The 24937-nt window shown below is 54.0% G+C and overlaps 1 protein-coding gene across 1 annotated transcript; it reads left to right on the top strand.

Moving 5' to 3' along the window:
* The first annotated feature begins 20140 nt into the window (after positions 1-20140).
* Positions 20141-21518, top strand: LOC122477390 (melanoma-associated antigen 9-like). Its single transcript, XM_043570335.1, has 2 exons — positions 20141-21138; positions 21282-21518. Exon 1 carries the CDS (start codon positions 20291-20293, stop codon positions 21023-21025), a length of 735 nt encoding a protein of 244 aa, XP_043426270.1. The 5' UTR covers positions 20141-20290; the 3' UTR covers positions 21026-21138; positions 21282-21518.
* The last annotated feature ends 3419 nt before the right edge of the window (positions 21519-24937 follow it).

The raw sequence follows: 24937 nt of genomic DNA, 5'->3' as shown, positions 1-24937 counted from the left end.
TGACAACATAATACAGGCCATATATGAAAAACCCACAGCTAATATCATCCTCAATGGAGAAAAAACTGAGAGCTTTTCCTCTATGGTCAGGAACAAGACAGGGATGTCTATTCTCACCATTGTTATTTAACACAGTACTGAGTGTCTGAGACTCAGCAATCAGGCAATGAAAAGAAATAAAATGCATCCAAATTAGCAAGGAAGAAGTCAAATTTCCACTATTTGCAGGTGACATGATACTCTATGTAGAAAACCCAAAAGACTCCACCAAAAAATTGGTAGGACTGAAAAAAAAATTCAGTAAAGTTTCAGGATGCAAAAATCAATGTACAGAAATCTGTTGCATTTCTATACACCAATAATGAAGCAGCAAAAAGAGAAATCAAGGAATCAATTACATTTACAACTGCAACAAAAACCATAAGATACCTAGGAAAAAACCTAACCAAAGATGTGAAAGATCTGTCCTCTGAAAACTATAGAAGATTTATGAAATAAATTGAAGATAACACAAATAAATGGAAAAACATTCCATGCTCATGGATTAGAAGAATATTGTTAAAATGTATATACTACCCAAAGTAATATACACATTGAATGCAATCCCTATGAAAATACAACCAGCATTTGTCACAAAGCTAGAACAAACAATCCTAAAATATATATGGAACCACAAAAGATCCCAAATAGCCAAAGCAATCTTGAAAAAGGAAATCAAAGCTGGAGACATCACAATGCTGGACTTCACGCTATATTACAAAACTGTAGTCATCAAGACAGTATGGTACTGGTACAAAAACATATATAGATCAGTGGGGAAAAAAATAAAAAACTCAGAAATGGACCCAAAACTATATGGTCAACTATCTCCACCAAAAGAAGGAAAGAATATCCAATGGAAAAAAGATAGTCTCTTAAAAATTGGTGTTGGGAAAACTGGACAGCAACATGCAGAAAAATGAAACTGGACTACTTTCCTACACCAGACACAAAAATAAGTTCAAAATGGATAAAAGGCCTAAATGTGAGACTGAAACCATCAAAATCCTAGAGAAGAACACAGGCAGCAACCTCTTTGACATCAGCCACAGCAACTTCTTACTAGATACTTCTCTGGAGTCAAGGGAGACAAAAGCAAAAATGAACTATTGGGACTTCATCAAGGTAAGGAGCTTCTGCATAGGAAAGGAAATAATCAACAAAGTAAAAGGCAACCTTTGGAATGGGAGAAGATATTTGCAAAAGATGTATCTCATAAAGTGTTAGTATCCAAAATCCATAATGAACTTATCAAACTCAACACCCCAAAAATAAATAATCTAGTTAAGAAGTGGGCAGAAGACATGAGTAGACATTTTTCCAAAGAAGCCATACATGGCCAACAGATACATGAAAAGATGCTCAACATCACTAATCATCAGGGAACTACAAATCAAAACTACAATGAGATACCACTTCACACCTGTCAGAATGGCTAAAATTAACAACACAGGAAACAACAAGTGTTGGTAAAGATGCAGAGAAAGGGGAACCTCTTACACTGTTGGTAGGAATGCAAACTGATGCAGCCTTTCTTGAAAATAGTATGGAGGTTTCTCAAAACATTAAAAATAGAACTACCCTATGATCCAGCCATTTCACTACTAGGTATTTACCTAAAGGATACAAAAATAGTGATGCAAAGGGACACATGCACCATGATGTTTATAGTAACAGTATCAACAGTAGCCAAATAATGGAAAGAGCGCAATCACAAATGTTCATTGACTGATGAATAAAGAAAATGTGATATATATATATATATATATATATATATATATATGAATGGAATATTACTCAGCCATCAAAAAGAATAAAATCTTGCCATTTGCAATGACATAGATGGAGCTAGAGTATATTACCCCAAGCAAAATAAATCAGAGAAAGAAAAATACCATATGATTTCACTCATATTGGAATTTAAGAAACAAAACAGATGAACGTAGGGGAAAATAAAAAGAGAGGCAAACCATAAAACAGACTCATAAGTATAGAGAACAAACTGAGGGTTGCTGGAGGGGAGATGGACAGGGAAAAGGGTTAAATGGGTGATAGGAATTAAGGAGGGCTCATGTTGTCATTAGCACTGAGTGTTATATGTAAGTGATGAATCTCTAAATACCACTCCTGAAAATAATAATGTACTATATGTTAACTAACTTGAATTTAAATTAAAACTTGAAACAAGGGGCACTAAGGAATCTACTCCTGAAATCATTGTTGCACTAGATGCTAACCAATTTGGATGTAAATTTTAAAAACTAAAAAAAGAAAATTTAAAAAAGAAAAAAAAACTTGAAACAATAAATAAATAAATAAAAAACCCTAAATCTTCAAAAGAAAAAGTAGGGATTATAATTGTATCTATTTTATGAAGTTGTGAATAACTGAATTTAACAAATGGAAGTATTGAGATTGGTGCTTAGTACAGAAAAAGCACTATACAAGTATAAATTCTTAGTACGACCTAAGATTCTTGATTAAGTACCACTCTAGGACATATGGAGTTGCCAATTGACTATTTTTTGAAAGATACTAATGAGAGCTTTCTGTTAGTGTGCATCTGAAGAATTGAGGAAAGCCCCATGGAGGAAGTAGGCATTTAGAATACTCTTAGGGGATGACTAAATTTGGGGATGATTAGAGACAAAAAAAATAAGGGCATTCCATGTGAAACAGGCTTAGAGGTAAGAATAAATTTTTGAGAGGAACACAGGAAAACAGGGAATCATGTCTACTGGGTGTCAGGAATTTTGAAGAAGGCATGGGGTCACTAGAGGGGAAGGCTTGTTAGGCAACTGAGGGGTGAAGATTGGATTTTCTTAATTCCAGAGTAAAAATTGGGGGAGAGAGAGATATATAAAGATAGATAGGTAGATGGTTAGATGGCTGGAAAATAGAATAAAGTGATGCAGGGAAATATTAATAGACAGGATGGCTCAGAAGAAGAGAGAAGAAATAAGAAGCAAGATTTGGTTATTAGACCTGGAGAAAATATAGGGGAGGAGGCAATTTTAGCTCCAGGATTTTAAGCGTGAAGGACCAGGACTTTTAAGGCACTTTTAGCAAAAATGAGAATATAGTTGCTTTGAGAAAAAGATGTTTGTTTTTGGAAGTGTTAGGGACAGGTGATGGAAATACTTCCAATAAATGATTTGGCAGATGTAATAGAGCTCCATTTGGAAGAAGGACCAATCATACTTTTACATTCTATTTTTATGTTACTGGGCACATTACTACTATCAATACAAAAGTAAAACCTAAGAATTCTAAAACATAAAAATAAAATAAAATATTTTATTTCTATTATCTATATTCAAAGGAATAGGTACACGGAATATTCAAATGAGTAAGAGACTTCAGAAAAACGTTATACAGAAGATTATTATAGCAAAATCAAGAACCTTGCCACAATAAAAGCAATAATTAGAACATGAAAGAGAAAATATCCCATTCACAACAGCAACAAAATTCAAAATTGCCTAAAAAGGATCCTAAGAAAAAGTAAAAGATACTAATGGTGGCAAAAATAAATCTATCTGTTGATAAATCCAACTAAGAGCAGCTCCAAAGAGAGCACTAAAACATATTCATTAATGAGTAGCATATTATAAAAATGGGAATTCTCCTTATTTACAAATTTAATGTCTTACCTGTTGGTGCCAAGATGACCATCAACTTCGAACTGCTGACTTTCACTCTCAAAATCAACACTCCATCAATATCTATAAAATGGAGAGGGAGGAACTACCAAAAAAATCTAAACAAAACTTAAAAAGCCCTGGGAGACGCTGACGATTGCTGAGCTGGTGCTAGTGTCTGGGGCAGGGGAGTGGAGAGAAGGAGGGAAGTTGGGAGGTGCTATAGGCTTCATAAATGCAGATGACAGGATAGGTAGTGGGAATGATTTTAAACTTCTGCTTCTACTTTCTGTGGAAACATGAGGCAGGGACTCAAATCACAGATGTCAGTAACCCTGGGGTAATATCAGGACAGAAGGAAAGATGGGATGATTGAAGTAGTAAGGCCCCCTCAAAAACAAAAACAAAAACAAAAACAAAATCTGTGATAATAACCACCTGAATCCATTTTAGTGCGTTAACAATCAAAAACAAAAGGAGACCAGCCTTGAAAATACCCTGAACAGACAAAACCAATTAAACCATACAAACAAAGCTTAATGTAGCTTATTTTGCAAGGCTAACAACCCGGGTCATTTTTTGCTTATACCTTTAAAAATCATAAGCAAAACTTAAATTGTTTCTCAAAAAGTGATATGAGGTAACCACTAACTAATTCCCTATTATTTAAGAAAATTCGGATATTATAACCTATCACTGTGAGGAATAAACAGCCACTACCTTCTCACTATATAAACTGCTTTATAACAATACACCCCTGAACCGCATTTCATGTTTGGTCTGAGTGCTCCCTGTTTGCAAATTGTCTTTTTGTTGCATGCACAATAAACTTCTACTAATTACTATTTTGGTAATTCATTGGTTCTACTTCTGTAATGTTTGAACTTTTGACAAGTGAGGAGTGGCCTTTCAAAAAAGTTATTTTAATATAGTAATGGACTGGAAAGACTCATAAATACAGAGAACAAACCGGTGGTTGCAAGAGACGAGGGGGTGATGGGATGGATAAAATAGGTGAAGAGAATAGAGAAATACAAACTTCCAGTTATAAAATAAATAATTCATAGAGATGAGAAAAAAAAGAGAATGAACTAGAAATAGAATACAAAGTTTCAGAGTGATCCACATATTATGCATATTCTAAGTAGACGCTTGGTAGAGACATAAAATACATGTTTTTTTAACTAGAGGTGAGGGTTAAGAAAGTGAAAATCACTGCACTCAATGATATAATGTTAGATAACTGGTAACAGAAGGATCTCCCCAAATCCTGCCCTCACCTTCTTCCACGTGGAAAATAAATCTTTTCGAACAAAACGAAGCCTGGCTGGCTGGCTGGCTGGTGAAGAAACATGATAGAAAAGGATGCTTCTTCTCTGACCTCCCACCACAAGTCTTAGGTGCTGCAGATGGCCACTAACATCAACTATGGGATCCTGAGTCATTCTCTGCAAGGATTGTAGCTAAGCAAAAACTTGGATCTAACAGGGAAGGGGCGTTTCCAAGGCAGCATCTAATCAAGGAGCCAAAAGCTGAGGACACTCACGACTATGGACTGAGGGGGTCCACCCTCTCCAGAGGGCCCAAAGAATCTAGTCCCAACTTTGATGACAGGCTTGGGAGACCCTGGCAGAACTGTCAGGCTGAGAGGTCCCCTACCCCTCTTCATTCTGCCTCAGTGGTGTAAGAGCAATGAAACCCTTGGCCAGAAGGGGAAGGGCTCAGGTCAGCAGAGGGAGGAGCCTAAGGCCATGCCAGAAGCCAAGGTGAGGATCTTTAAGGAGCATTGAAGGAACGTCCCAAACCTTAAGAGAGCGATCCCGGCTTAGCCCTGTCCCTGTGGTCATCTACTAGAGGCCCCATGTCAGAAGGATGTAGAGGCCCCTGACTTCCTCCTGGGGAAGAGAGATGCAGGTCTCAGGAAAGTGAGACTTGGATGAGGGGTATGTCTTCAGATCAGCAGAGAAAGGCGTGCCAGTACCTTCCATGAATCAAAATATCCTGTTGAAGGAGTAAAGGGACCCTCGATCACAGAAAAGAAGGGTCGTCAGCCCAACCCCGCATCTGCTATTAGCCTTGGGAGTCCCCGGGAATACAAGGCCCTATGTGTCCGCCTTTGAGATCTTCTGGAGGGAGGGGAGATCTCAAGGAGAGGAAACCTTTGATCTGAAAGGTGCTGCACTTGGGTCAGCAGAAGGGAGGGCCTAGGTCCCGTCGGTAATCAAAGGGAGGGTGCTGAGGGAGGCTTGAAGGGGCCCTGGACTCCGGAAGAGAGGGGACCTCCACCAGCAACAAAAACCCAACCTAGCTGTCAGCTGTTGGAAGCCCCGTGACAGTCTGGGCAAATGTAGTATTTGTCACTTCCACCTGGGGACTGGGAAGGCAGTTTGGCTTCCTCTGAGGTGTGAATCCTCAAGTCAGCACAGAGAGGACTCCCAGACCCTGCGATGTGAAGGTAAGTAAAGACCCTGAGGGAAGATCAAGGGACCCAGGACCCTAGAAAACACAGAGGGGACCTCCCAGAGTTCGCGACCTTCATGGAAGGGCCCTGGGCCCTGGGCCTGTACAGACTTGCGGCAGCAAGTCTGTCCGGATTTCCACAGCCGGGTCTCAGAGACCCGGGAGGGCGGGGGGGGGGGGGGGGGGGGGGGGGGGGGGGAGAGGGGTTTGGGATGCCTCAGGTCACCAGAGAGCAGGGCCTGGATCTTGGGGCGATTTCTGGTGAGGACGCAGAGGGAGGACGGAAGGAGCCTGGACCTCTCAACAGAACCAGTCCGAGTAGGCCCCCAGACGGGATGGGGACACTGTTAGAGCCTGGCCTTCGGCATCTGGGTCTCCAAGGGCGGGGACCGGGGAGTGGGGGGCGGTTCGGGGGTCGGATGGGCGAGCTGGGGAGGACGGGGGACCCACCATATGCACAGGAGGCCACCTAGGGAACACCGAGGGAGGGACTCTGGCCCCCAGAACGCAGGCCCCGGCCCGGAAGGCGACCCCTAGCGGCAGCCTAGGGAAGCCCCTAGTGGGAATGAGGCCCCGCGGGGTGTCTGGACTTCCGCATCCGGGTCTCAAGAGACTGGCGGGGCGGGGCGGGGCGGGGCGGGGCGAGGGGGCCTCGGCGGGCCTCGGCGTCGGCGTCGGCGTCGGCGTCTTCCGGCCGCGCCTCGAATCCCGTCAGGCGCGGGAAGGGCGCAGAGCCTCGTGGGCTTCGAGGTGAGGCCCAGCGGGAGGAGCGAGGGGGCCGGGACCCAGAGGGGAATGAGTCCGGCGGTGGGGCGGCGGTGGAGGCCGCAGGGCGGCGCGCCCACGACGACTGTGACCAGGGCGTGAGGCGTGGGCGGACTCGGGCTCTGGGGCCCAGCCCGACTGAGAGCTGGTTGCGCGCGAGGAGCCGGCGTCAGGCGGCAGAGCCCGAGGCCCAGGCCGCCCAGGGAGTCCGGATGGGGACGAGAGGATAGGGCTGAGGGACCCCCAAGGAAGCCACGTGAGCCCCCCGCCATCGGCCCCGGGCCTCCCCGGACTTGGTCGCCTCGTGCGACGCCAGCCGCCTTGGCCCGGACCTCGCCGGGCCGTGAGGGTTGTGGTGGGAGGCAGCGGGCCCGGGGCTCCCCGGGAGAGCCCTGCGGGAGGACGGCCGGAGGCCCCTTGGACCCCAGCCCCGGGGCCGCCCTCGGAAAGCCGCCCCCGCGGTGGGGTCTGGGCGAGGGGAGGGCCTTGGTGTGCGGGGCTGGACCCCGGTCAGCCGAGGCAGGATCCCGGGCCCTGGCCGGGGTGCAGGGGAGAGAGGAGGCGCTGCCTCGCAGCCCAGGACACCTGCGTAGGGCCCAGGCCTGCCTGCCCTGCCGCTCGGGTCCGCTCTGGCTGTCAGCGGAGGCCCAGAAGGGGCAGGCCCAGGCTGGATGGGGGGTGGGGGGGGTGGGGGCTCCCGGGGCGGGGCCGCCCAGAGTCCTGGCCAGAATCTCCTGGCCGCAGTGGGGGGTGGGGGCCCGGGACGATGCTCGCGGTCTGCACCCACCCTGAGACCCTGAGGCGCTCCCTCCCTCCCCCCCTCCCTCCCTCTTCCAGGGGCTCTGCGAGCTCTGCAGTTGAGGCCTTGGTCTGAGGCAGGAGTTCTGAGGTCACAGAGCAGAGGAGGCGCGGCCGCGTGCCAGTCGGTTGTCCAGGCGAGGTGCGTGCTCCGCGCGTGGGGCCGGGGGCTCGCCCATCCCACCCCAGAGGGGACCCCTCGGCCCCCAACCCCCACGCGGCCCCGCTCTCAGGCCTGGGAGCTCGGGGTCTGGGTGGGCTGGGCCTCCCCCTGAGGAGCCACCCCTCTTCTGTCTTCAGGGTCTGGCGACCATCATGCCCCTACGTCAGACGAGTGAGCTCTGCAAGGTCGAGGAGGAGCCCAGACAGGCCCCGCTGCCATGGGATGTACCGCTGTGGGAGGCGGAGGACGAAGAGGTGGAGGTGGTGGAGGTGGAGGTGGTGGAGGTGGAGGAGGTGGATATTGTGGAAGCGGAGCAGGTGCATGCCGAAGAGGAAGAGGAGGTGGATGTGGCGGAGGACGTGCAGCACGTAGAGGTGGAGGAGGTGGAGGAGGTGGAGGAGGTGGAGGAGGTGGAGGAGGTGGAGGAGGTGGAGGAGGAGGGCGAGGCACAGTCTGCCCGAGAGTCAGAGGAGTGAGCTCTGGAAGCTTGAGGAAGAGCAGTGCATCCTGCTCCTGTTGGATGCACTGCTGTGGGACGGGAGGACGAAGAGGAGGAGGTGGATGTGGAGGAGGAGGAGGCACCATCTCCCTCTCCGTCCTTCTCTTCCTCCCTGTCCTCCTCCTGCTCTGCCCAGTTTCTGGTCCCCTGGAGGAGGGATCTGCTGCTGGCTTGCAGAGCCCCAGAGCCCTCACAGCCCCTGCCCTTCCCCAAATGCCATGGCAGGTGCTCCATTGAGCCCGTGGGACCTTGGCCCCAGCAGCCCGGAGGAGATGGGGTGGAGTCCCTGGGGGCACTTGGAAGTGGCCCAGTCCCTGTGTCAGATGTGAATTCTGGTACAGTTTTGGCGGGACCGTGACAGGATACAGTTGTGGTGGAAAACGGTTTGGTGTGCCATCGAAAGATTCAGAATGGAATCCCTGCGTGGTCCAACAATCCTAATTAATTCTGGGTATCTTCGCAAAGAGTACAAAGTTGGGTTCCAAACTTCTTTCGCTCCTTTGCTCACAGATGCAGTATTCACAATAGTTGACGTGCTGGTGTGATATTATGGCATATGCAGAAAATATATTTGTGGTCATTGAGATGACTAAAATACATTTCTTTCAAATATCTGTGTGGAGCATCTGGGCGTCTCATTCGGTTAAGTGTGCGACTTTGGCTCAGGTCGTGATCTCACGGTTTGTCTGTTGGAGCCCTGCGTCGTAGGGTCTGTGCTGACAGCTCAGATCCTGGAGGCCGCTTTGGATTCTGTGTCTCCCCGTCTCTCTCTTTGCCCCTCCTCCTTTGTGGGGGAGTGAGTGTTCTCTTTTTGTCTCTCAGAAATGAATAAACAAACATTAAAAAAAATCATAAAAAAGTAAACCAAAATACATAGCTGGTCTTGTTCCAGGGTCTGTCTCAGACCTCCCCAAATGCTTTTAATCCCAAAGCTTGAGGAAGGAATCCCTAAAAGATGAAGGTGTCTTGTTATGTCAATGAGGTGAGTCTGGGCATCTCTCAAGCACGGGGCCTGATTGCCAGGTGAGTGGACCATGTGCTTAGAGGATGGGCGCTTTCATTCCTCCTCCCTCCACTGCCAGGGAGGGCCGAGGGGCTGCAGACTGAGTGAGGAAGCCTCCAGAAAACCCCGAAGGGAGGCGTTGAGGGAGGTTTCAGGTGTTTGAACTTGCAGGTGTGTGGGGGAGGGCCGCACTCTGATGGTACGGCAGCCTCGCCCCTCTGCCCACATACGCAGGCAGCTCTTGTGTCTGGCTCTTCCTGAGCTCCATCCTTTTACAGTCAAGAGGTGAGCTACCGGGTAGCTTGTTTGCCTGAGTTCCGTGAGCCACTCTAGCCAATTCATGGAACCTGAGGACGGGGTGGTGGGAACCTCTGATTTAGAGCCTCTCGGTCGCAAGCAGGGGTGACGGCCCGGGGTTTGGGACTGGCGGGAGTAGGGGTGGGCAACCTTGTGGGCCCGAGCCCCGGCCCTGTGGACTGCGATGCTGTCTCTGGGTGGAGAGTGGCAGAAGCAGGATGAACTCTGGGCCACCCCGCCGGGCCCGCCCCTGGCCGTGTGAGAGTGCTGTCAGGCTGCCTCCAGGTCCGGCAGTCAGTTTGCATCGCCTAAGCATCGGCAGCTTAGGAGGGCAGCGCCTCCGGCTTCCCTCAGGAGGAGGGCTAAGCTTCCAGGAGCAGTTCTGGAACACCAAGATCACAAAGCCCTGTCCGTGCCCGGCGGGGTGTCCGATCCCCCCAAGCCTAGGGCTGGCTTTTGCTCCACGGTCGCAGAATCACTGTGTCCTTTCAGTAATCAGACTCCGTCGTTTCCATCGGCCCCTCTTCTCCCCCAGACCCTTTTGTCTGGAGGGGTCCTACCCAAGAGGGACTGAAGCATCTTGGCAGAGCAACGTTGTCATAAAAGTGAACCACAAAGACTCGTCACGGTCAGGGTGACAGCCTGAATTTTCAGCAGTGTTTGAAATGGGGGCACGTGACCCTTTTCATCCTGATCGCTTACCCGGTGAGGGGTGGACAAAAGAGCCTTGCCTTCCTGGGAAAGCTGAGGGAACACGCACACGGCCTGGTGGGTGCGGCGGGAGGAAGGCGAGGGAACAGGCGGCCAGTGCTTGTTGCGGACCGCAGATAACCAGGCCGGGCCCGCACAGCGAGCCGAGAGCAGAGGGCCGCCCCCTCGAGGGGTTCCGAGTCGGATCTGCCCTGAGTGCACGGAGGCCTCAGGGTCCCTGCGGTTGGCCTTCCCGGGACCTGCAGCTTCAGCGGGCATCCCAAGCTCGGAACACGCTGCCTCCCTCGTCTGTGTCAGAAATGCCCCTGGGCGGCTCCGTTTCTCTTGGTCTCCTGGGAGAGCGAGTGCTTCCTTGCGCACATCTGGAAGGGACCCAGATGGTGCAGGGCGGCACCCAGGATATTTTGACAGAGTTGGACCCCACAGAGGGGTGTCCCAAATCTACAACACGCCCAGAGCCCAAGACCTGGCGGTCGGGCTTTGCCTGCTCTCGGTCCAGCACAGCACCTGCTGAGGCTGAAAAGGCCCACCCACGGGGGCCACGTTCAGGTTTGGCTCGGCATTAAAGCCAGGCAGTTAGGCTTTGTGGTTCGGGTCTAACAAAGTCGGTGGCGCTTCCGCAGCAGCTTCCCGCAAGAAAGCCAAGACCCGGCCAGGCCAGACAGCAGCTGCCCAAGTCCCCATGGCAAGCAGATGCTTTCCTAAGCCTTTCCGGCCTCGCCATCCTTAGAGTCTCGCCACCTGACCGCTGCAAAACCTGCACCTCGGGCCAGATAATCGTCATCCTCTAAGGGTCAGACCTGTGATTTCCCCAGGGCTCCTTAGCAAACTGTAGGGGGTTCTGGGGATTGGGGGCTGCTCCGGGAAGAAGACATGACCAGGAGACACAGCAGCACACAAGCTCTCCTGGGTGGCGCCTGAACAGCCCCATTACCCAGGAGTCCCTCACAGCATGAGACCATCCAGGGGCTTATGGGCAGGGAGCCTATGCAGAACGGGAGTGCTATGGTCTGAATGTTTGTGTCCTCCCCCCACCCCCCCCACCCCCCAATACATCTGTTGAAATCCTAAGTGCCAAAGAATGATGGCATTTGGAGGTGGGGCCTTTGGGAGGTGCTTAAGTCACGAAGGTGGAACCCTCATGGGTGGGAGGAGCACCTTGGGAAAGAGGCTGCAGGGAGTTCCCCAGCCCCTGCCACCATGAAAGGACACAGCGAGAAGATGGCGGCTGTGACCCGGGAGGAAGGCTCTCGCTGCACCGTGCGCGGGCACCTTGCTGGCACCTTGCACTTCCAGCCTTCAGCACCATGAGGAATAAATGTCCCTTCTTCATAAGCCGCTCAGTGTGCGGCGTTGTGTTACCGCAGCCCCATGGGCTAAGGGATGAAGGCAAGGGAAGGGGCCCCTGGGGGAGGCCTCCCTCAGGGAGGGGGCTCAACTCAGCAGCTCAGGGCCCTGGCCCGGGGTCTTAGAAGCATAAGGCTCTATCTTGTGTATTCTCCGCAGATGCAGGGTGAGGTTTGGCGAGGCACGCCAAGCACGCAGGCTCCAAACGGCCCAAACTCTCCTGCTTTGGGCTACGTTGGAAACAATCACAAACGTGAGAGAAAATGTGAGTCGGGTGCTGGCGGGTGTTTGAGCCAACAGGGTGCAGCAGCCTGCCGTGAAGAAGTCCACCGCCTCGGGGGCCCCTGTGCGCAGGACCCGTTTGGCCCATTTGTAGAACACGACCTGAACCCTGCTTTTCCAGTCTCTAAAAGGCTCTGCGGGCTGCCTCTCTCTCCCACGTGGTCCTCCTTTCCCCAGGGCCTCCAGTAGGCAAAAAGCACCAGGAGACGCCTTCTGTTACCAAGATTCAGAGTTCACAACAGAGAGAGATGCTGACGGAGAGTGACTCTAATGGCACAGTTCCCGATGGGAGAACATCTCCGAAGGAGACATGTCCGATACTGCAGAAAAGAAACGCTGATGGAAACCCCGAGGACCCGGGTCTCCCTGTCTACACCATGGGAGGGAAACCGGCTATTAACAACACTTGCACATGGTTCCTCGAGAAAGCACCCAATGGCCCCGTGCCATTTGCAACCTTCCCAGTGTCCCCGAGCCTTGGGCGACTACAGACTGTAACGCCACCAGATAGGAAAGGCTCCTTTGCTGCTGGTCTGTGCAGTACACGGGAGGCTTCGTGGCTTCAGGGCTCTATCAACTTGGTCAGGTGGAACCTGGGCCCCTGACTCCACCTTCCACGGCCTAGGTTGGGCCTTTTCTGACACCTTCCCAGGGGACCGGGGCCCAGAGGAAATGGCCCAGACCCCGTGGAGCGCTCAGCACAGCCGCTGTGATGCGGGGCCCTCCGTGCCTGCTCCTGCTGTCCTGTTACCTTGCAGGGCTGTAACGTCAAAGACGCTAAACCCCGCCCAGCTCCTGGTGGGTCACACACAACTTTCTTCCTTCCAAAATGTACACCCTGGGACCGGGTTCACATCGTGGTCTCCACTGTCCCCAAGGACTTCCTTAGTCTGGAAGGGGAGACGGAGCACCCAACTGGGACTCCACGTGGGAGCTGGGCCGGATGTGGGAGCCCCGGGAAGGGAATCGTGAGGGGGACCGGGCCAGGAGTTAGGACTTCCGGAGACAGCGACCTCGAAGCCAGACCACAGGAGAGGGTAGCACGGGGTCTGACCCTGACACGGGCTCCAGGTGTGTCAGACAACAGTGCTGGCCAGACGAACGGCGGGCTGGGCCAGGGGCCGGTGCCCGGCAGAGGGTGAGAAAAAGCGGCTGGAGGGCTGGTGGGTGCAGGCGAGGGTGAGGTGAATGCAGTGGCCAGCAGGGCTGGAGAAGGCAGGCCTGGGACGTGGCGAGGATTTGTGTCCACAACGGACGTGCTCCTTCTGGGCCGTGGCTGAGATAGACCCTCGGGGTGTGAGGTGACCCAACAGCAGGGGAAGGGTGGTGCCTTCGGGGGATGGGGACCAGGAAGGGGGTGGCTTCCGGGACACTGGAGCAACGGTGGGGGGGGGGGACAGGGGGATGTTAAAGGATGGAGTCCAGGGGGTGGGGGTGGGGGCGGCCGAGGGCAAGGCCACAGAGCCAGGCTTGCCTGGTGGAGACACCGGGCCTCGGGCCCTGTAACCTGGAGCTCGGCGCCCTCCCAGTGGGCACCAGGCTGTGTGGGAGCCACGGAGAGTCAAGATTGAAATCGCTTTCCCTTCAGCGTGGCTGTCCTCCTGGCCTGGTCAGCTGTGCTCTGCTGGATTCACCCAGCCTGGGGTTTGGTCCCTGTAAGGCAGCGACACGTCTGGGTCATCTCTGGGGCCTTTGAAGCCCTGAGGGCCAGTCAGTTCTCCCAGAGGGTCTCGAGCACAGAAGCTACCTGAGACAGACTCGTCTGAGTGGTGGTCATGGGTCCCAGGGTTGTAATGCTGGGACTGAGAAGGTTTAGCCAAGAGAGACTGGGATTTCTATCATGCCCTTCTTCATGTAGACTGAAGATGGCACGGTGGCTATTTCTTCTCCAGGGGACGAGCTGAGCCTCCTGCCCTAGACTGTTAACCCCAGTGGAGATTCGGGGACTCTTGAAACAAAGAACATAAGGCAACAGTCCTACAGAAGACTTCGGACCTAACAGTGCCTAAATCCAACCAAATCTCTGCCTGCTCTCTGTAGAGCGCCACACTGTGTCTTCATGAATCTTCTTCTCTCCCACATCCCTCCCACCAATAGGTCCTGTCCCTGTCAGTAACCAACAGAGCTCAGGGGCTCTCAAGGGCCACAGTGAAATACCGCTTCCACTCCTTAAAGAGCTCACTGAAGGGAAAATCCTTATGTGTGCAACTAAAGGAAGCCGAGATGCTGTGGAAGAAGAGATGCTAGGAGCCCCCTTCTGAGAAACCACGAATGACTTTGAAATGGTGGCTTTGTTTTACTTTTACCTCCCGTTTAAATCCTTATCCTCTCAGGGCACGGCCTTACAAGACACGCTGACTTCTGGAATGAACACTTGGTAAACCTGTCTAGAAGCACACAGCCCATGGAGCAAGCCTGACTCTAGACCTGAGGCTCCGTCGTGGGTTCCAGCCATTGGACTGAAAGGCACCTTGGGAGACCCTCTCTCAGACCCTCTTGGTGTTCCCCTTTTAGACACAAAGTATGGACTCTCAGAGAGGGCCAATGACGCTCCTCAGTGGTGGAGCTGGCACAAGGAGCTAGGTTCCTCGCAGGCGGGGCCCTTTCCTCCTATCCAGAGTGAAGATTAAGAACAAAGTTGTCCAGATGCCTAGAGAACATGTATCCCCAAATCCAGTGTCCCATCCTCTCACCTGTGGCGAAGATGACTTTCATTTGGGTTTTGTGCCACCCCACACTCAGACTCTCCTCTATTTTCAGATACTTCATATTGGTTCCATCTAGTCACGTCTAGCTAAACAAGTAGGAATGGTCCCTGGGAGCGAGTCTGTGTAAAGCAGGCCCTATGAAAAGTAGCCCCACAGTAAAGAACATTATTCAGTGTATCTCCAATCAAGGTAATGGCAGGAGAGGACACACGGGGTGGGGTGGGAGTGGGCTCAGGACAAGAGAAGCAGGGTGGGCATGGCAATGGACCCGTGAAGTGCTTTGTGTCAACAGAACGGAGTATATTCTGAACTTGCAAATCAAGTAATTAAAGGGGGAAATACCGAAGGAGATCCAATTTGCAAGCAAGAGGCCAGAAATCTGGGAGAGCGGAAGCAAAACCACCATATGGAAGAAAGGAAATAGGGCTTCAGAGGTAGGCTTGAGGGACCCTGAATCCAAGTGTCTGCAGAAGGTGATCTGCAAAGGGCATACTCAAGTGCTCCCAAAGTGAGCAGGTCTTGGGCAATGAGAAGGTTTTCTATAGGGAACAAATGGAAACTAAAGACAATCCCCTTGTGATCTGGAGAGGGATGAGCTGAGGAACATGGAGAAGCACAACAAGAGACTCTCAAGCACAGCAGAGGAAGCGGCCGTTCACGCCTAACACTGACACGTTGGGTAACACTGTGTCTGAGGTGTTGTGGGTAAAATTGAGGTTGAGGAACAAGACGAATGCTCACACCGTGCTCCATCACAGCCCTACTCTGGGGACAACATGACCTAGGGGCAAGAAACTAGGACTTTTTGTTGAAAACAGGCCCAACTAACCAGCAGGAGGAGTTGGAAGAGACCAAAGGAAGAAATGGGGGGGGGGGGTAGGTGGCAGGAAGAAACGGGGGGGGGGTGTTACCAACCAAACCCTACTCTGAGGAAACTTGACCTGGGGGCAAGAAGACAAGATTCTTTGAGCCTATCTGAGCAGGACCAACTAACCATCAGGAACAGCTGGAAGAAAACAAAGTGGGAAGTGAGGGGGACAGGAATAAAAGGAGGGCTACCAACTGGAACACTGCTCTGAGAGAACTTGGCCATGGGGCAAGATAACAGGACTTTTTGTTGGGGTCTCTCACAGCAGGACCTACTAACCAGCAAGAGTAATTGGAAGACACAAAACGGGAAGTGAAGGTGGGGCAGTAATAATGGGCTACCAAGTGAGACACCACTCTGAGGACAACTTGATGTAGGGGGCAAAAAACAGGAGTCTTGGTTGCACACTATCTGAGCAGGACCAACTAACCAGGAGGAAGAGTGGGAAGAGACCAAAGACAGAAGTGTGGGGTGGGCAATAGGAATAAAAGGGGGGGGGGCACCAACTGACTCCCTACTCTGATGACCACTTGACCTGGGGGAAAGAAAATAGGACTCTTTGTTGGACCTTATCTGAGCAGGACCAAGTAACAAGCAGGAACCGTTGGAAGAGACCAAAGTAGACAGAGTGGGAGGGCAGGGAAAAAAAAGGGGGGGCTACCAAGTAAGACCGTACTCTGGGGACAACTTGATCTAGATGGTAAGAAAACAAGACTGTTTGTTCGGTCCTATCTGAGCAGGAGCAAATAACCAGCAGGAGCCTTTGGAAGAGAACCAAACGGGAATGGGGGGGGGGGGATAAGAGGGGGCCTGCCAAATGGGACCCAATTCCGAGGACAACTTAACCTGGCGGCAAGATAATAGGACTCTTTGGGGGCCAATCTGAGTAGGACCAACTAACCAGTGGGAACAGTTGGAAGAGGCCAAAGCAGGAATTGGGGGGCAGGAATAAAAGGGGGGCTACCAGCTGAGACCATACTCTGAGAACAACTGGACAAAGCGGGCAAGTAAATTAAGACTCTTATTTGGAGCCAATCTGAGTAGGACCATCTAACCAGCAGGAAGAGTTGGAAGAGACCAAAGCAGGAAGTGTGGTGAGCAGGAATGAAAGGGGGCTAGTAACTGAGACCCTACTCGGAACACTACTTGACCCAGGGGGCAAGAAAACAGGACTCTTTATTGGGGCCTGTTGAGCAGGACCAACTACACATCAGGAATCGTTGGAAGAGACCAAACCGGTAAGTGGGAGGGAGCAGGAGTAATAGGGGGGCTGCCAACTGAGTCCCTACTCTGAGGACAACTTGTGTTGGGGACAAGGCAACAGGACTCTTTGCTGGGACATATCTGAGCATGACCAACAAACCAGTGATTACACTTGGAAGAGACCAAAGCAAGAAATGTGTGTGGGGGGTGTGGCAGGAATAAACGGGGGGGGGGGTGGGGGGCTACCAACTGCAACAGTACTCTGAGGACAACATGACATGGGGTCAAGAAAATAGAACACTTTGTTGGGGCCCTGTCGGAGCAGAACCAACCAACCAGCAAGAACAGCTAGAAGAGACCAAAGCAAGAAGAGAGGGGGGAGGAATAGAAGGGGGGCTACCAACTGAGACACTCCTCTGAGGACAACTTGTCCTAGGAGCAAGAAAACAGGAGGCTTTGTTCAGGCCTATCTGAGCAGGACCAAGTAACCAGCAGGAACAGTTGGAAGAGAGAAAAGTCAGAAGTGTGTGTGGCGGGGCGGCAGGAATAATAGGGGGGACGGGCCCAGGCTCTTCTGCAGCAGGTGTGGGGACTTCATGGCGATCCGCAGGGCCCATCCCGCCCCGGGGAGAGGAGATCAGCCTGGGCCGCGGGTGCCGGGGTACGTGTAGAGGGTGGCCGCAGGCCCCGTCCACTCAACTGTGCCTCGGGGATCTGAGGAAGCTGAGGACCTTGGGGTGAGGGACAGGATCCTAGGTCAGGAAACGGCAGGGACACAGGACGGGGCCACGGTGTCCAGGTGGGGGTCAGAGGGAGGACTGAGGGACTCGGGCCCCCAGGACAGAGGGGACGCCCCAAAGTTCAAGACTTCAGGCCTTCTGAGAAGGGCCCTTGGGAGGCATGGGGACTCGCGGAGGAGAGTCGGGCCAGACTTCCGCAGCCGGGTCTCAGAGACACCGGAGGAGGCGCAGGGGGCGGGGGGTGGCTGGGACACCTCAGGTGGGCAGAGGGCAGGGCCCGTGTCCCGGGGCGATTCCTAATGAGGAACAGAGGGACCTGCAGGCAAAGGAGCCTGGACCCCACAACAGAGTCAGTCCGCGCAGGCCCCCGGGAGGGATGGGGACACTGGGCGAGGCTGGACTTGGGCATCCGGGTCTCGGATCACCTGGACGGGGGAGTGGGGGTCGGATGGGTGAGCTGGGGAGAACCGAGGACCCGCTGTCTGTTGGGAGCAGCCGCTCCGGTGGGCAGAGGGGAGGAGGGCCCAGGTGCTGTCAGGAGACCAGGTCCACCCCAGCCCAGAGCTACGAAGTCAGTCCGTGCCGCAGGCCCGGGGAGCCCCTGCATCGGGCGGCCAGAGGTGGCCGGCGCCCCGTCACTGAGCCTGGGCGGTGCGTCCCAGAGACCTTCAGACCCCGGTCTGAGGGGCACGAGTTCCCATCGTCAGCGGCCACGCACACAGGCCGTCCCCGGGGTGCAGGAGGCCACGGAGGGAACACCGAGGGAGGGACTCTGGCCCCCAGAACGCAGGCCCCGGCCCGGAAGGCGACCCCTAGCGGCAGCCTAGGGAAGCCCCTAGTGGGAATGAGGCCCCGCGGGGTGTCTGGACTTCCGCATCCGGGTCTCAAGAGACTGGCGGGGCGGGGCGGGGCGAGGGGGCCTCGGCGTCGGCGTCGGCGTCGGCGTCGGCGTCGGCGTCGGCGTCTTCCGGCCGCGCCTCGAATCCCGTCAGGCGCGGGAAGGGCGCAGAGCCTCGTGGGCTTCGAGGTGAGGCCCAGCGGGAGGAGCGAGGGGGCCGGGACCCAGAGGGGAATGAGTCCGGCGGTGGGGGCGGCGGTGGAGGCCGCAGGGCGGCGCGCCCACGACGACTGTGACCAGGGCGTGAGGCGTGGGCGGACTCGGGCTCTGGGTCCCAGCCCGACTGAGAGCTGGTTGCGCGCGAGGAGCCGGCGTCAGGCGGCAGAGCCCGAGGCCCAGGCCGCCCAGGGAGTCCGGATGGGGACGAGAGGATAGGGCTGAGGGACCCCCAAGGAAGCCACGTGAGCCCCCCGCCATCGGCCCCGGGCCTCCCCGGACTTGGTCGCCTCGTGCGACGCCAGCCGCCTTGGCCCGGACCTCGCCGGGCCGTGAGGGTTGTGGTGGGAGGCAGCGGGCCCGGGGCTCCCCGGGAGAGCCCTGCGGGAGGACGGCCGGAGGCCCCTTGGACCCCAGCCCCGGGGCCGCCCTCGGAAAGCCGCCCCCGCGGTGGGTCTGGGCGAGGGGAGGGCCTTGGTGTGCGGGGCTGGACCCCGGTCAGCCGAGGCAGGATCCCGGGCCCTGGCCGGGGTGCAGGGGAGAGAGGAGGCGCTGCCTCGCAGCCCAGGACACCTGCGTAGGGCCCAGGCCTGCCTGCCCTGCCGCTCGGGTCCGCTCTGGCTGTCAGCGGAGGCCCAGAAGGGGCAGGCCCAGGCTGGATGGGGGGTGGGGGGGGTGGGGGCTCCCGGGGCGGGGCCGCCCAGAGTCCTGGCCAGAATCTCCTGGCCGCAGTGGGGGGTGGGGGCCCGGGACGATGCTCGCGGTCTGCACCCACCCTGAGACCCTGAGGCGCTCCCTCCCTCTTCCGGGGGCTCTGCGAGCTCTGCAGTTGAGGCCTTGGTCTGAGGCAGGAGTCCTGAGCTCACAGAGCAGAGGAGGCGCGGCCGCGTGCCAGTCGGTTGTCCAGGCGAGGTGCGTGCTCCGCGCGTGGGGCCGGGGGCTCGCCCATCCCACCCCAGAGGGGACCCCTCGGCCCCCAACCCCCACGCGGCCCCGCTCTCAGGCCTGGGAGCTCGGGGTCTGGGTGGGCTGGGCCTCCCCCTGAGGAGCCACCCCTCTTCTGTCTTCAGGGTCTGGCGACCATCATGCCCCTGGGTGAGAGCAGTGTGTTCTGCAAGCTGAAGGAGGAGCCAAGAGAGGTCCCGCTGCCATGGGATGCACCGCTGCCAGAGCCTGAGGACAGGGAGGTGGAGGAGGTGGAGTTGAAGAAGGAGGAGGTGGAGTTGAAGAAGGAGGAGGTGGAGGAGGTGGAGGAGGTGGATTTGGAGGAGGAGGAGGAGGTGGATTTGGAGGAGGAGGAGGAGGTGGAGGAGGTGGAGTTGAAGGAGGAGAAGGCGGAGGAGGAGGAGGAGGTGGAAGAAGTGGATTTGGAGGTGGAGGTGGAGGTGGAGGAGGTGGAGGTTGAGGTGGAGGAGGTGGAGTTGGAGGAAGAGGAGTTGGAAGAGGAGGAGTTGGAGTTGGAGGTGGAGTTGGAGGTGGAGGTGGAGGAGGTGGAGTCGGAGGAAGAGGAGGAGTTGGAGGAGGAGAAAGCAGAGGAGGAGGAGGGGGGATACCCATCTCCTTCCTCCTCCTCCTCCTCCTCCTCCTCTCCTTCCTCCCTGTCCTCCTCCTGCTCTGTCCTCATTCTGGTCCCCCTGGAGGAGGGGTCTGCTGCTGCCGGGTCCCCGAGTCCTCCCCAGAGCCCTCGGAGCTCCTGCCCCTCCCCCAGTGCCATGGCAGGCGCTTCGGGGAGCCAGTCCCACCAGGGCTCCAGCAGCCCCGATGAGGAGGGGTCGAGCACCTGGGGGGCCCCGGCAGGGGCCCAGGCCTCGCTCCCAGATGCGCTCTGCGTGAAGGTGGCTGGCCTGGTGCTGCTTCTGCTCCTCAAGTGTCGCACCAAGCAGCCGACCACACGGGCGGAGATGCTGGCGGCGGTTAGCCAAGATGACCAGGACCGCTTCCCCGTGATCTTCCGCCGAGCCTGCGAGTATCTGCAGCTGGTCTTTGGAGTCGACGTGAAGGAAGTGGACCCCCGCGAGCGCTCCTACGTCCTGGTCAGCATCCTGGGCCTCAGCTGCGATGGGACGCCGAGTGGTAGGGACGGCATGCCCAAGACCAGCCTCCTGGTGCTGGTCCTATGGGTGATCCTCCTGGAGGACGACCGTGCCCCTGAGGAGGCGGTGTGGGAAGCGCTGGGGGTCATGGGGGTGTATGCCGGCAGGGAGCACGTATTCTATGGGGAGCCCAGGGAGCTGCTGACCGAAGTCTGGGTGCAGGAAGGGTACCTGGAGTACCGGCAGGTGCCCGGCAGCGAGCCCGCACGCTACGAGTTCCTGTGGGGTCCCAGGGCCCACGCAGAAACCAGCGGCGTGCAAGTGCTGCAGCACATCCTCGCGGTCAACAGCAGGCAGCCCGGGTCTCCGTGTCTGTCCGAAGACGCTGTGAGCCATGAGGAAGAGCGGGCCTGAGCCCGAGGGGCAGCCGGGCCCGTTCCCACCTGGGGTCGAGCAGCTTCTCCTGCGGGACACGAAGCCAGGCCACTTCTCCCCTGCGAGTGCGAGCAGAGCGGGCGCTGGGCGTTGTGAGTAGTGGAGGGCCAGGGCGGCTTGGGGGAAAGCGGGGCCAAGCGCACGTTTGGGTGGGTTCTTGTTCTCTGTCTACGTGGCCTCGGAAATCGATCTTTGTTTCCTCGAGGAAGTTTTCAGATGTTGTTCCTTGTCATAGAAGGTTTCGTGAGCTTCGGGCTCAGTGTGGGAGCGGCACCCACGCCACAGGTGTTCAAGAGTCAGAGTTGTGCCGTTTGGTGCAACGAGCTGGGAACCCTTCCGTCCTCGTTCGGGATCCAGAAGGGAATCGCGGTGCCTGGGCTGGGCACAGACAGGGATGTCTTGCAAACGTGAAGACCTTGGCAGTAAACGGATGGTTTCAGGACATGGAGAAATAAAAGATGTTCGTTCTTGCTTCTTGTCCCTTGTCATCTGTCATTCTGGACAAGGGACATAGAGATGTGTGCCTGCCTTTGCTTGGGTCTCCAAGAAAGGAGGAGACACTCGATCTGAGCAGAGGTCCCCAGCTCACTGGGACATTTGTGGCCGGACGTTCGCTGAGCTCTGCTCACGCTCGGAAGGGCCCTGTGTTGGCAGTGAGGACACTAGGAGAGGCAGGACACGTCCCACCCATAGGTGACTGTCTAGCAGCGACAGTCCCAGTGGGAAGGCAGGGAAGGGTCCCCTAAGAGGAGCAGAACAAATCAAAGGAGGGTGAGGCAGTGTGGCTCCAGGGGGAGCCCTACAATGGAGACATCCTGAGCCAGGCTGGCTTGGTGTCTCTGGTCAGTGTGATGCCTTCTGTGCAGCTGATCACAATGAAACTGGATGTTGACAGTGGCCAGGCCCACAGATGGTGTCCCTTAGGGGTGTGAGCAAAATCTCAAGTAGATAATTGCTCTGAGAAGTTCCTTTTGGATCATGGACAAACCAAAGAAATCTCCTCCTGGGTCAGGAAGTGAAAGTGTCCTGCACTCTTGTCCCGGTGTAGTTGAGCACAGTGCACGGACTAGGTGTTTTCTACCCATCATCTGCAAGGATTTCTGGAGAAATGCAATAATATTCCTTTAAAGTCGAGCCCAGAAGGCTCTAGACGGACACTGTTGTTCCTGGCCATGGAAAACCAGAACCAAGTGCATTATAAAGATGTTTTCATTTGATTATCTTCAGTGTCCTTAGACAGCTGCAAGCCAGGTCTAGGTTTTGGTGTGGGAGAAATGAATGAAAGTAGTGGTTTGGATGGAAGAGCATGTGGAAGGAGGGAGGAAGTTGGTCTTTGATTCAAATTCTAGCAGCTTTGTGCTGTATCCAGCTGGGACGACTCCCCCACGCCTACATTCCACACATATTCTCATATATCCCACGTATATCCCCTATTTAGAAAATGGACTGTGGGGACCCTGGGCGGCTCAGTCAGTTAAGCATCTGATGACAGCTCAGAGCCTGGAGCCTGCTTCAGTTTCTGTGTCTCCTTCCTCTCTGTCCCTCCCCTGCTCGTGCTCTGTCCCTCTCTCTCAAAAATAAATAAAACATGTTTTAAAAATTAAAAAAAGAAAATGGACTGAGTTTTATTTATGAAGCACCCTCTTTGGCTTATTAGCTGTTCCATGTTCTGTTGAGCTGCATATTCTCTAGCATGACCTGGAAAACAAAAAATATCCCAGAGGAGAGAGTAGAAGGGTCTGGGATCAAAACAACATTAGAAACAACTGCCATTCATCACAGTGCCGATATGTGCCCGGCACAGTGCGAGGTGCTTTCCATACATCACATACATCCCTGCAGTCCTGCAAGATGGGGCTTATGAAACCCACTTACTTCACAGATGAAGAACCTGAGTCCCACAGGGCTTGGTCGTTTTCCCAGGATCACACGGCTAGTAAGTGACAGGGCAGAAACCGGACCCCTGGTCTGAATTCATGGAGAGCCCACGCTGTTCCCACCCACCCCAGCCTGTGGCCGACCGTCTGACTCCTACGTTTCTCTTCTCGCTCCCATGGTGTTTCCCAGGTGACATAAAGTAGGACCCCGAGGCCCAGGTAGTAAAAACAGGCCTAAGGAAGAAAGGTGACAAGAAGAGTCAAACACAACTTGGGGATTTTCCGAGTCTTGTCCACAGCAGACTCTGTTAGGTGCCGCCGTTTCTTTCCAGTCCCAACACTTTCCCCCATGACAGCCCCTGGTCTTCCCACATGTGCCCTCCTGTCCAACTCTGGAACCTGGCCTGCTGGCCAGCTCATCGCCACCGCCTCCTCTCCTGGCTGCACAAGGGCTTCATGCCCTCCCATGACACAGAGCATGCCTCCTCCCTGCCCAGGTTCCCTGGCTCTCCTGGAGCTTACCCTCCCACCCCTCTGACAGCTAAAGCCCTTTTGATGGGAAGCGGGACGTGGACTGTGACCTTAAGACATCTGTTCATCCCTCCCCAGGGAGTCTTCCATACACTCTCTGTTTTCCCAATGGGCTGTGAGGAATGTCTCATTGCACCTATAACCTACAGGGACTTGGGGATTAACCCCAATGTTACACAGCGGATATTTGAAGCCACCCCGGTGTTTGCAGTAGGACTTCAATGATTTTCTTATTTGAAGCTGGGAACGGAACACATATTCAGATGAAGGAGCTGATTTAGGTGGTCAGACAGTAATGCTTCATCACAAGTGGTAGATGAGCAAACATCCACTGAAGTCAAATTCCTAAAATCCCTGGAATGCTCCTGGGTGGTAAAAAATGGTTCCTCGGTGGACATATTAGGCCAAATTGAACCAGAAAGAAAGAACCATCCTCCCACTGCCTCTTGTCTGGTACCTGCCCCACGGAAAAGCCCTGGCGGCCAGTGAGCCTAATGGCACCTGTGCAGGTAAGGCGTTCAGGCAAGTTTAGTCACGTGGAGGGTAGCAGAGACTCACAGGTTCAGACTTTACCCATGTTTCAAAAAGAAGGAGGAAATCCTCGCCTATTGTGATTACAGATGGCAATGCAGGGATTTTCTGCAGGCAATGCAGAAAAGTACTATTGAGTGAAGAAGGTGAACACTTCCTGCTGAGAGGTACAGGATCCTCTTAACATCAGATGTGGTTCTCTATTTGAAAGTATCTGTCATGTGGTAGGCACTTGAAAATTCAAAGAAAACCAAGGCAAATCTCACCTCAGATTACTCCTCCGAGCAATAAAGTCGGTTGTCCTAACAAATTATGATAGTTGCCTTTGGTTGAGCACCTACTGTGTAGCGATATGTGGGAGAAATTTCAATGCTCATCCATACCTTGTCTTTGCTTTCCTTCCTGGACACAGGGGACCCTGCATTTCCAGTCCACTTGTAGTTGGGAAGGGTCACGTGATGACCTTTGCCACGGAGACGTGAGCAGAAGCATCGTTCGTCACATCCAGGCATCTCAGAGCCAGTATGTCAGTATGTCAGTATGTCAGCTCCTTGCTGTCTCCCTTGATTCACCATGGCCACCCCATGTTGAGATAGGGGAGCCACAAGATGAAAGCAACCTGGCTCTCCAGGGTCTAGGAAAAGCGGAGGGCCCCTGCCAAACTGTATCAGAATTTACGTGCACCAGCATGCACTTTTGTTGTGCTAGCCCTTCAAGTGTCAGGGTTTGTCTGTTGCATCAGTTAGCAGTTACTTTGACATGGCTGCTTTTCTGTTGTTAGACTTACATGGAAATTTCAAGTACAAAGGTAGTAGTGCATATCTTCCCGCTTCCAAAAAACTCTAAAAATACAGGTAAGTCACAATGTTCCCTTTTCAAAGATCTTCCACAGTTCAGCCTTCTCCTCAGAAGTCCCCACGACTAACAATCTAGTGTGTGTTATTTAAAGGTG

The sequence above is a fragment of the Prionailurus bengalensis genome, chromosome X, assembly GCF_016509475.1.
Source record: "Prionailurus bengalensis isolate Pbe53 chromosome X, Fcat_Pben_1.1_paternal_pri, whole genome shotgun sequence".
Taxonomy (NCBI): Eukaryota; Metazoa; Chordata; class Mammalia; order Carnivora; family Felidae; genus Prionailurus; species Prionailurus bengalensis.
This window is presented reverse-complemented; position numbering and strand designations above follow the sequence as displayed.

Excerpts from the sequence above, each read along its gene's own strand:
- LOC122477390 (XM_043570335.1), top strand. The coding sequence starts at position 20,291 with ATGGCAGGCGCTTCGGGGAGCCAGTCCCACCAGGGCTCCAGCAGCCCC.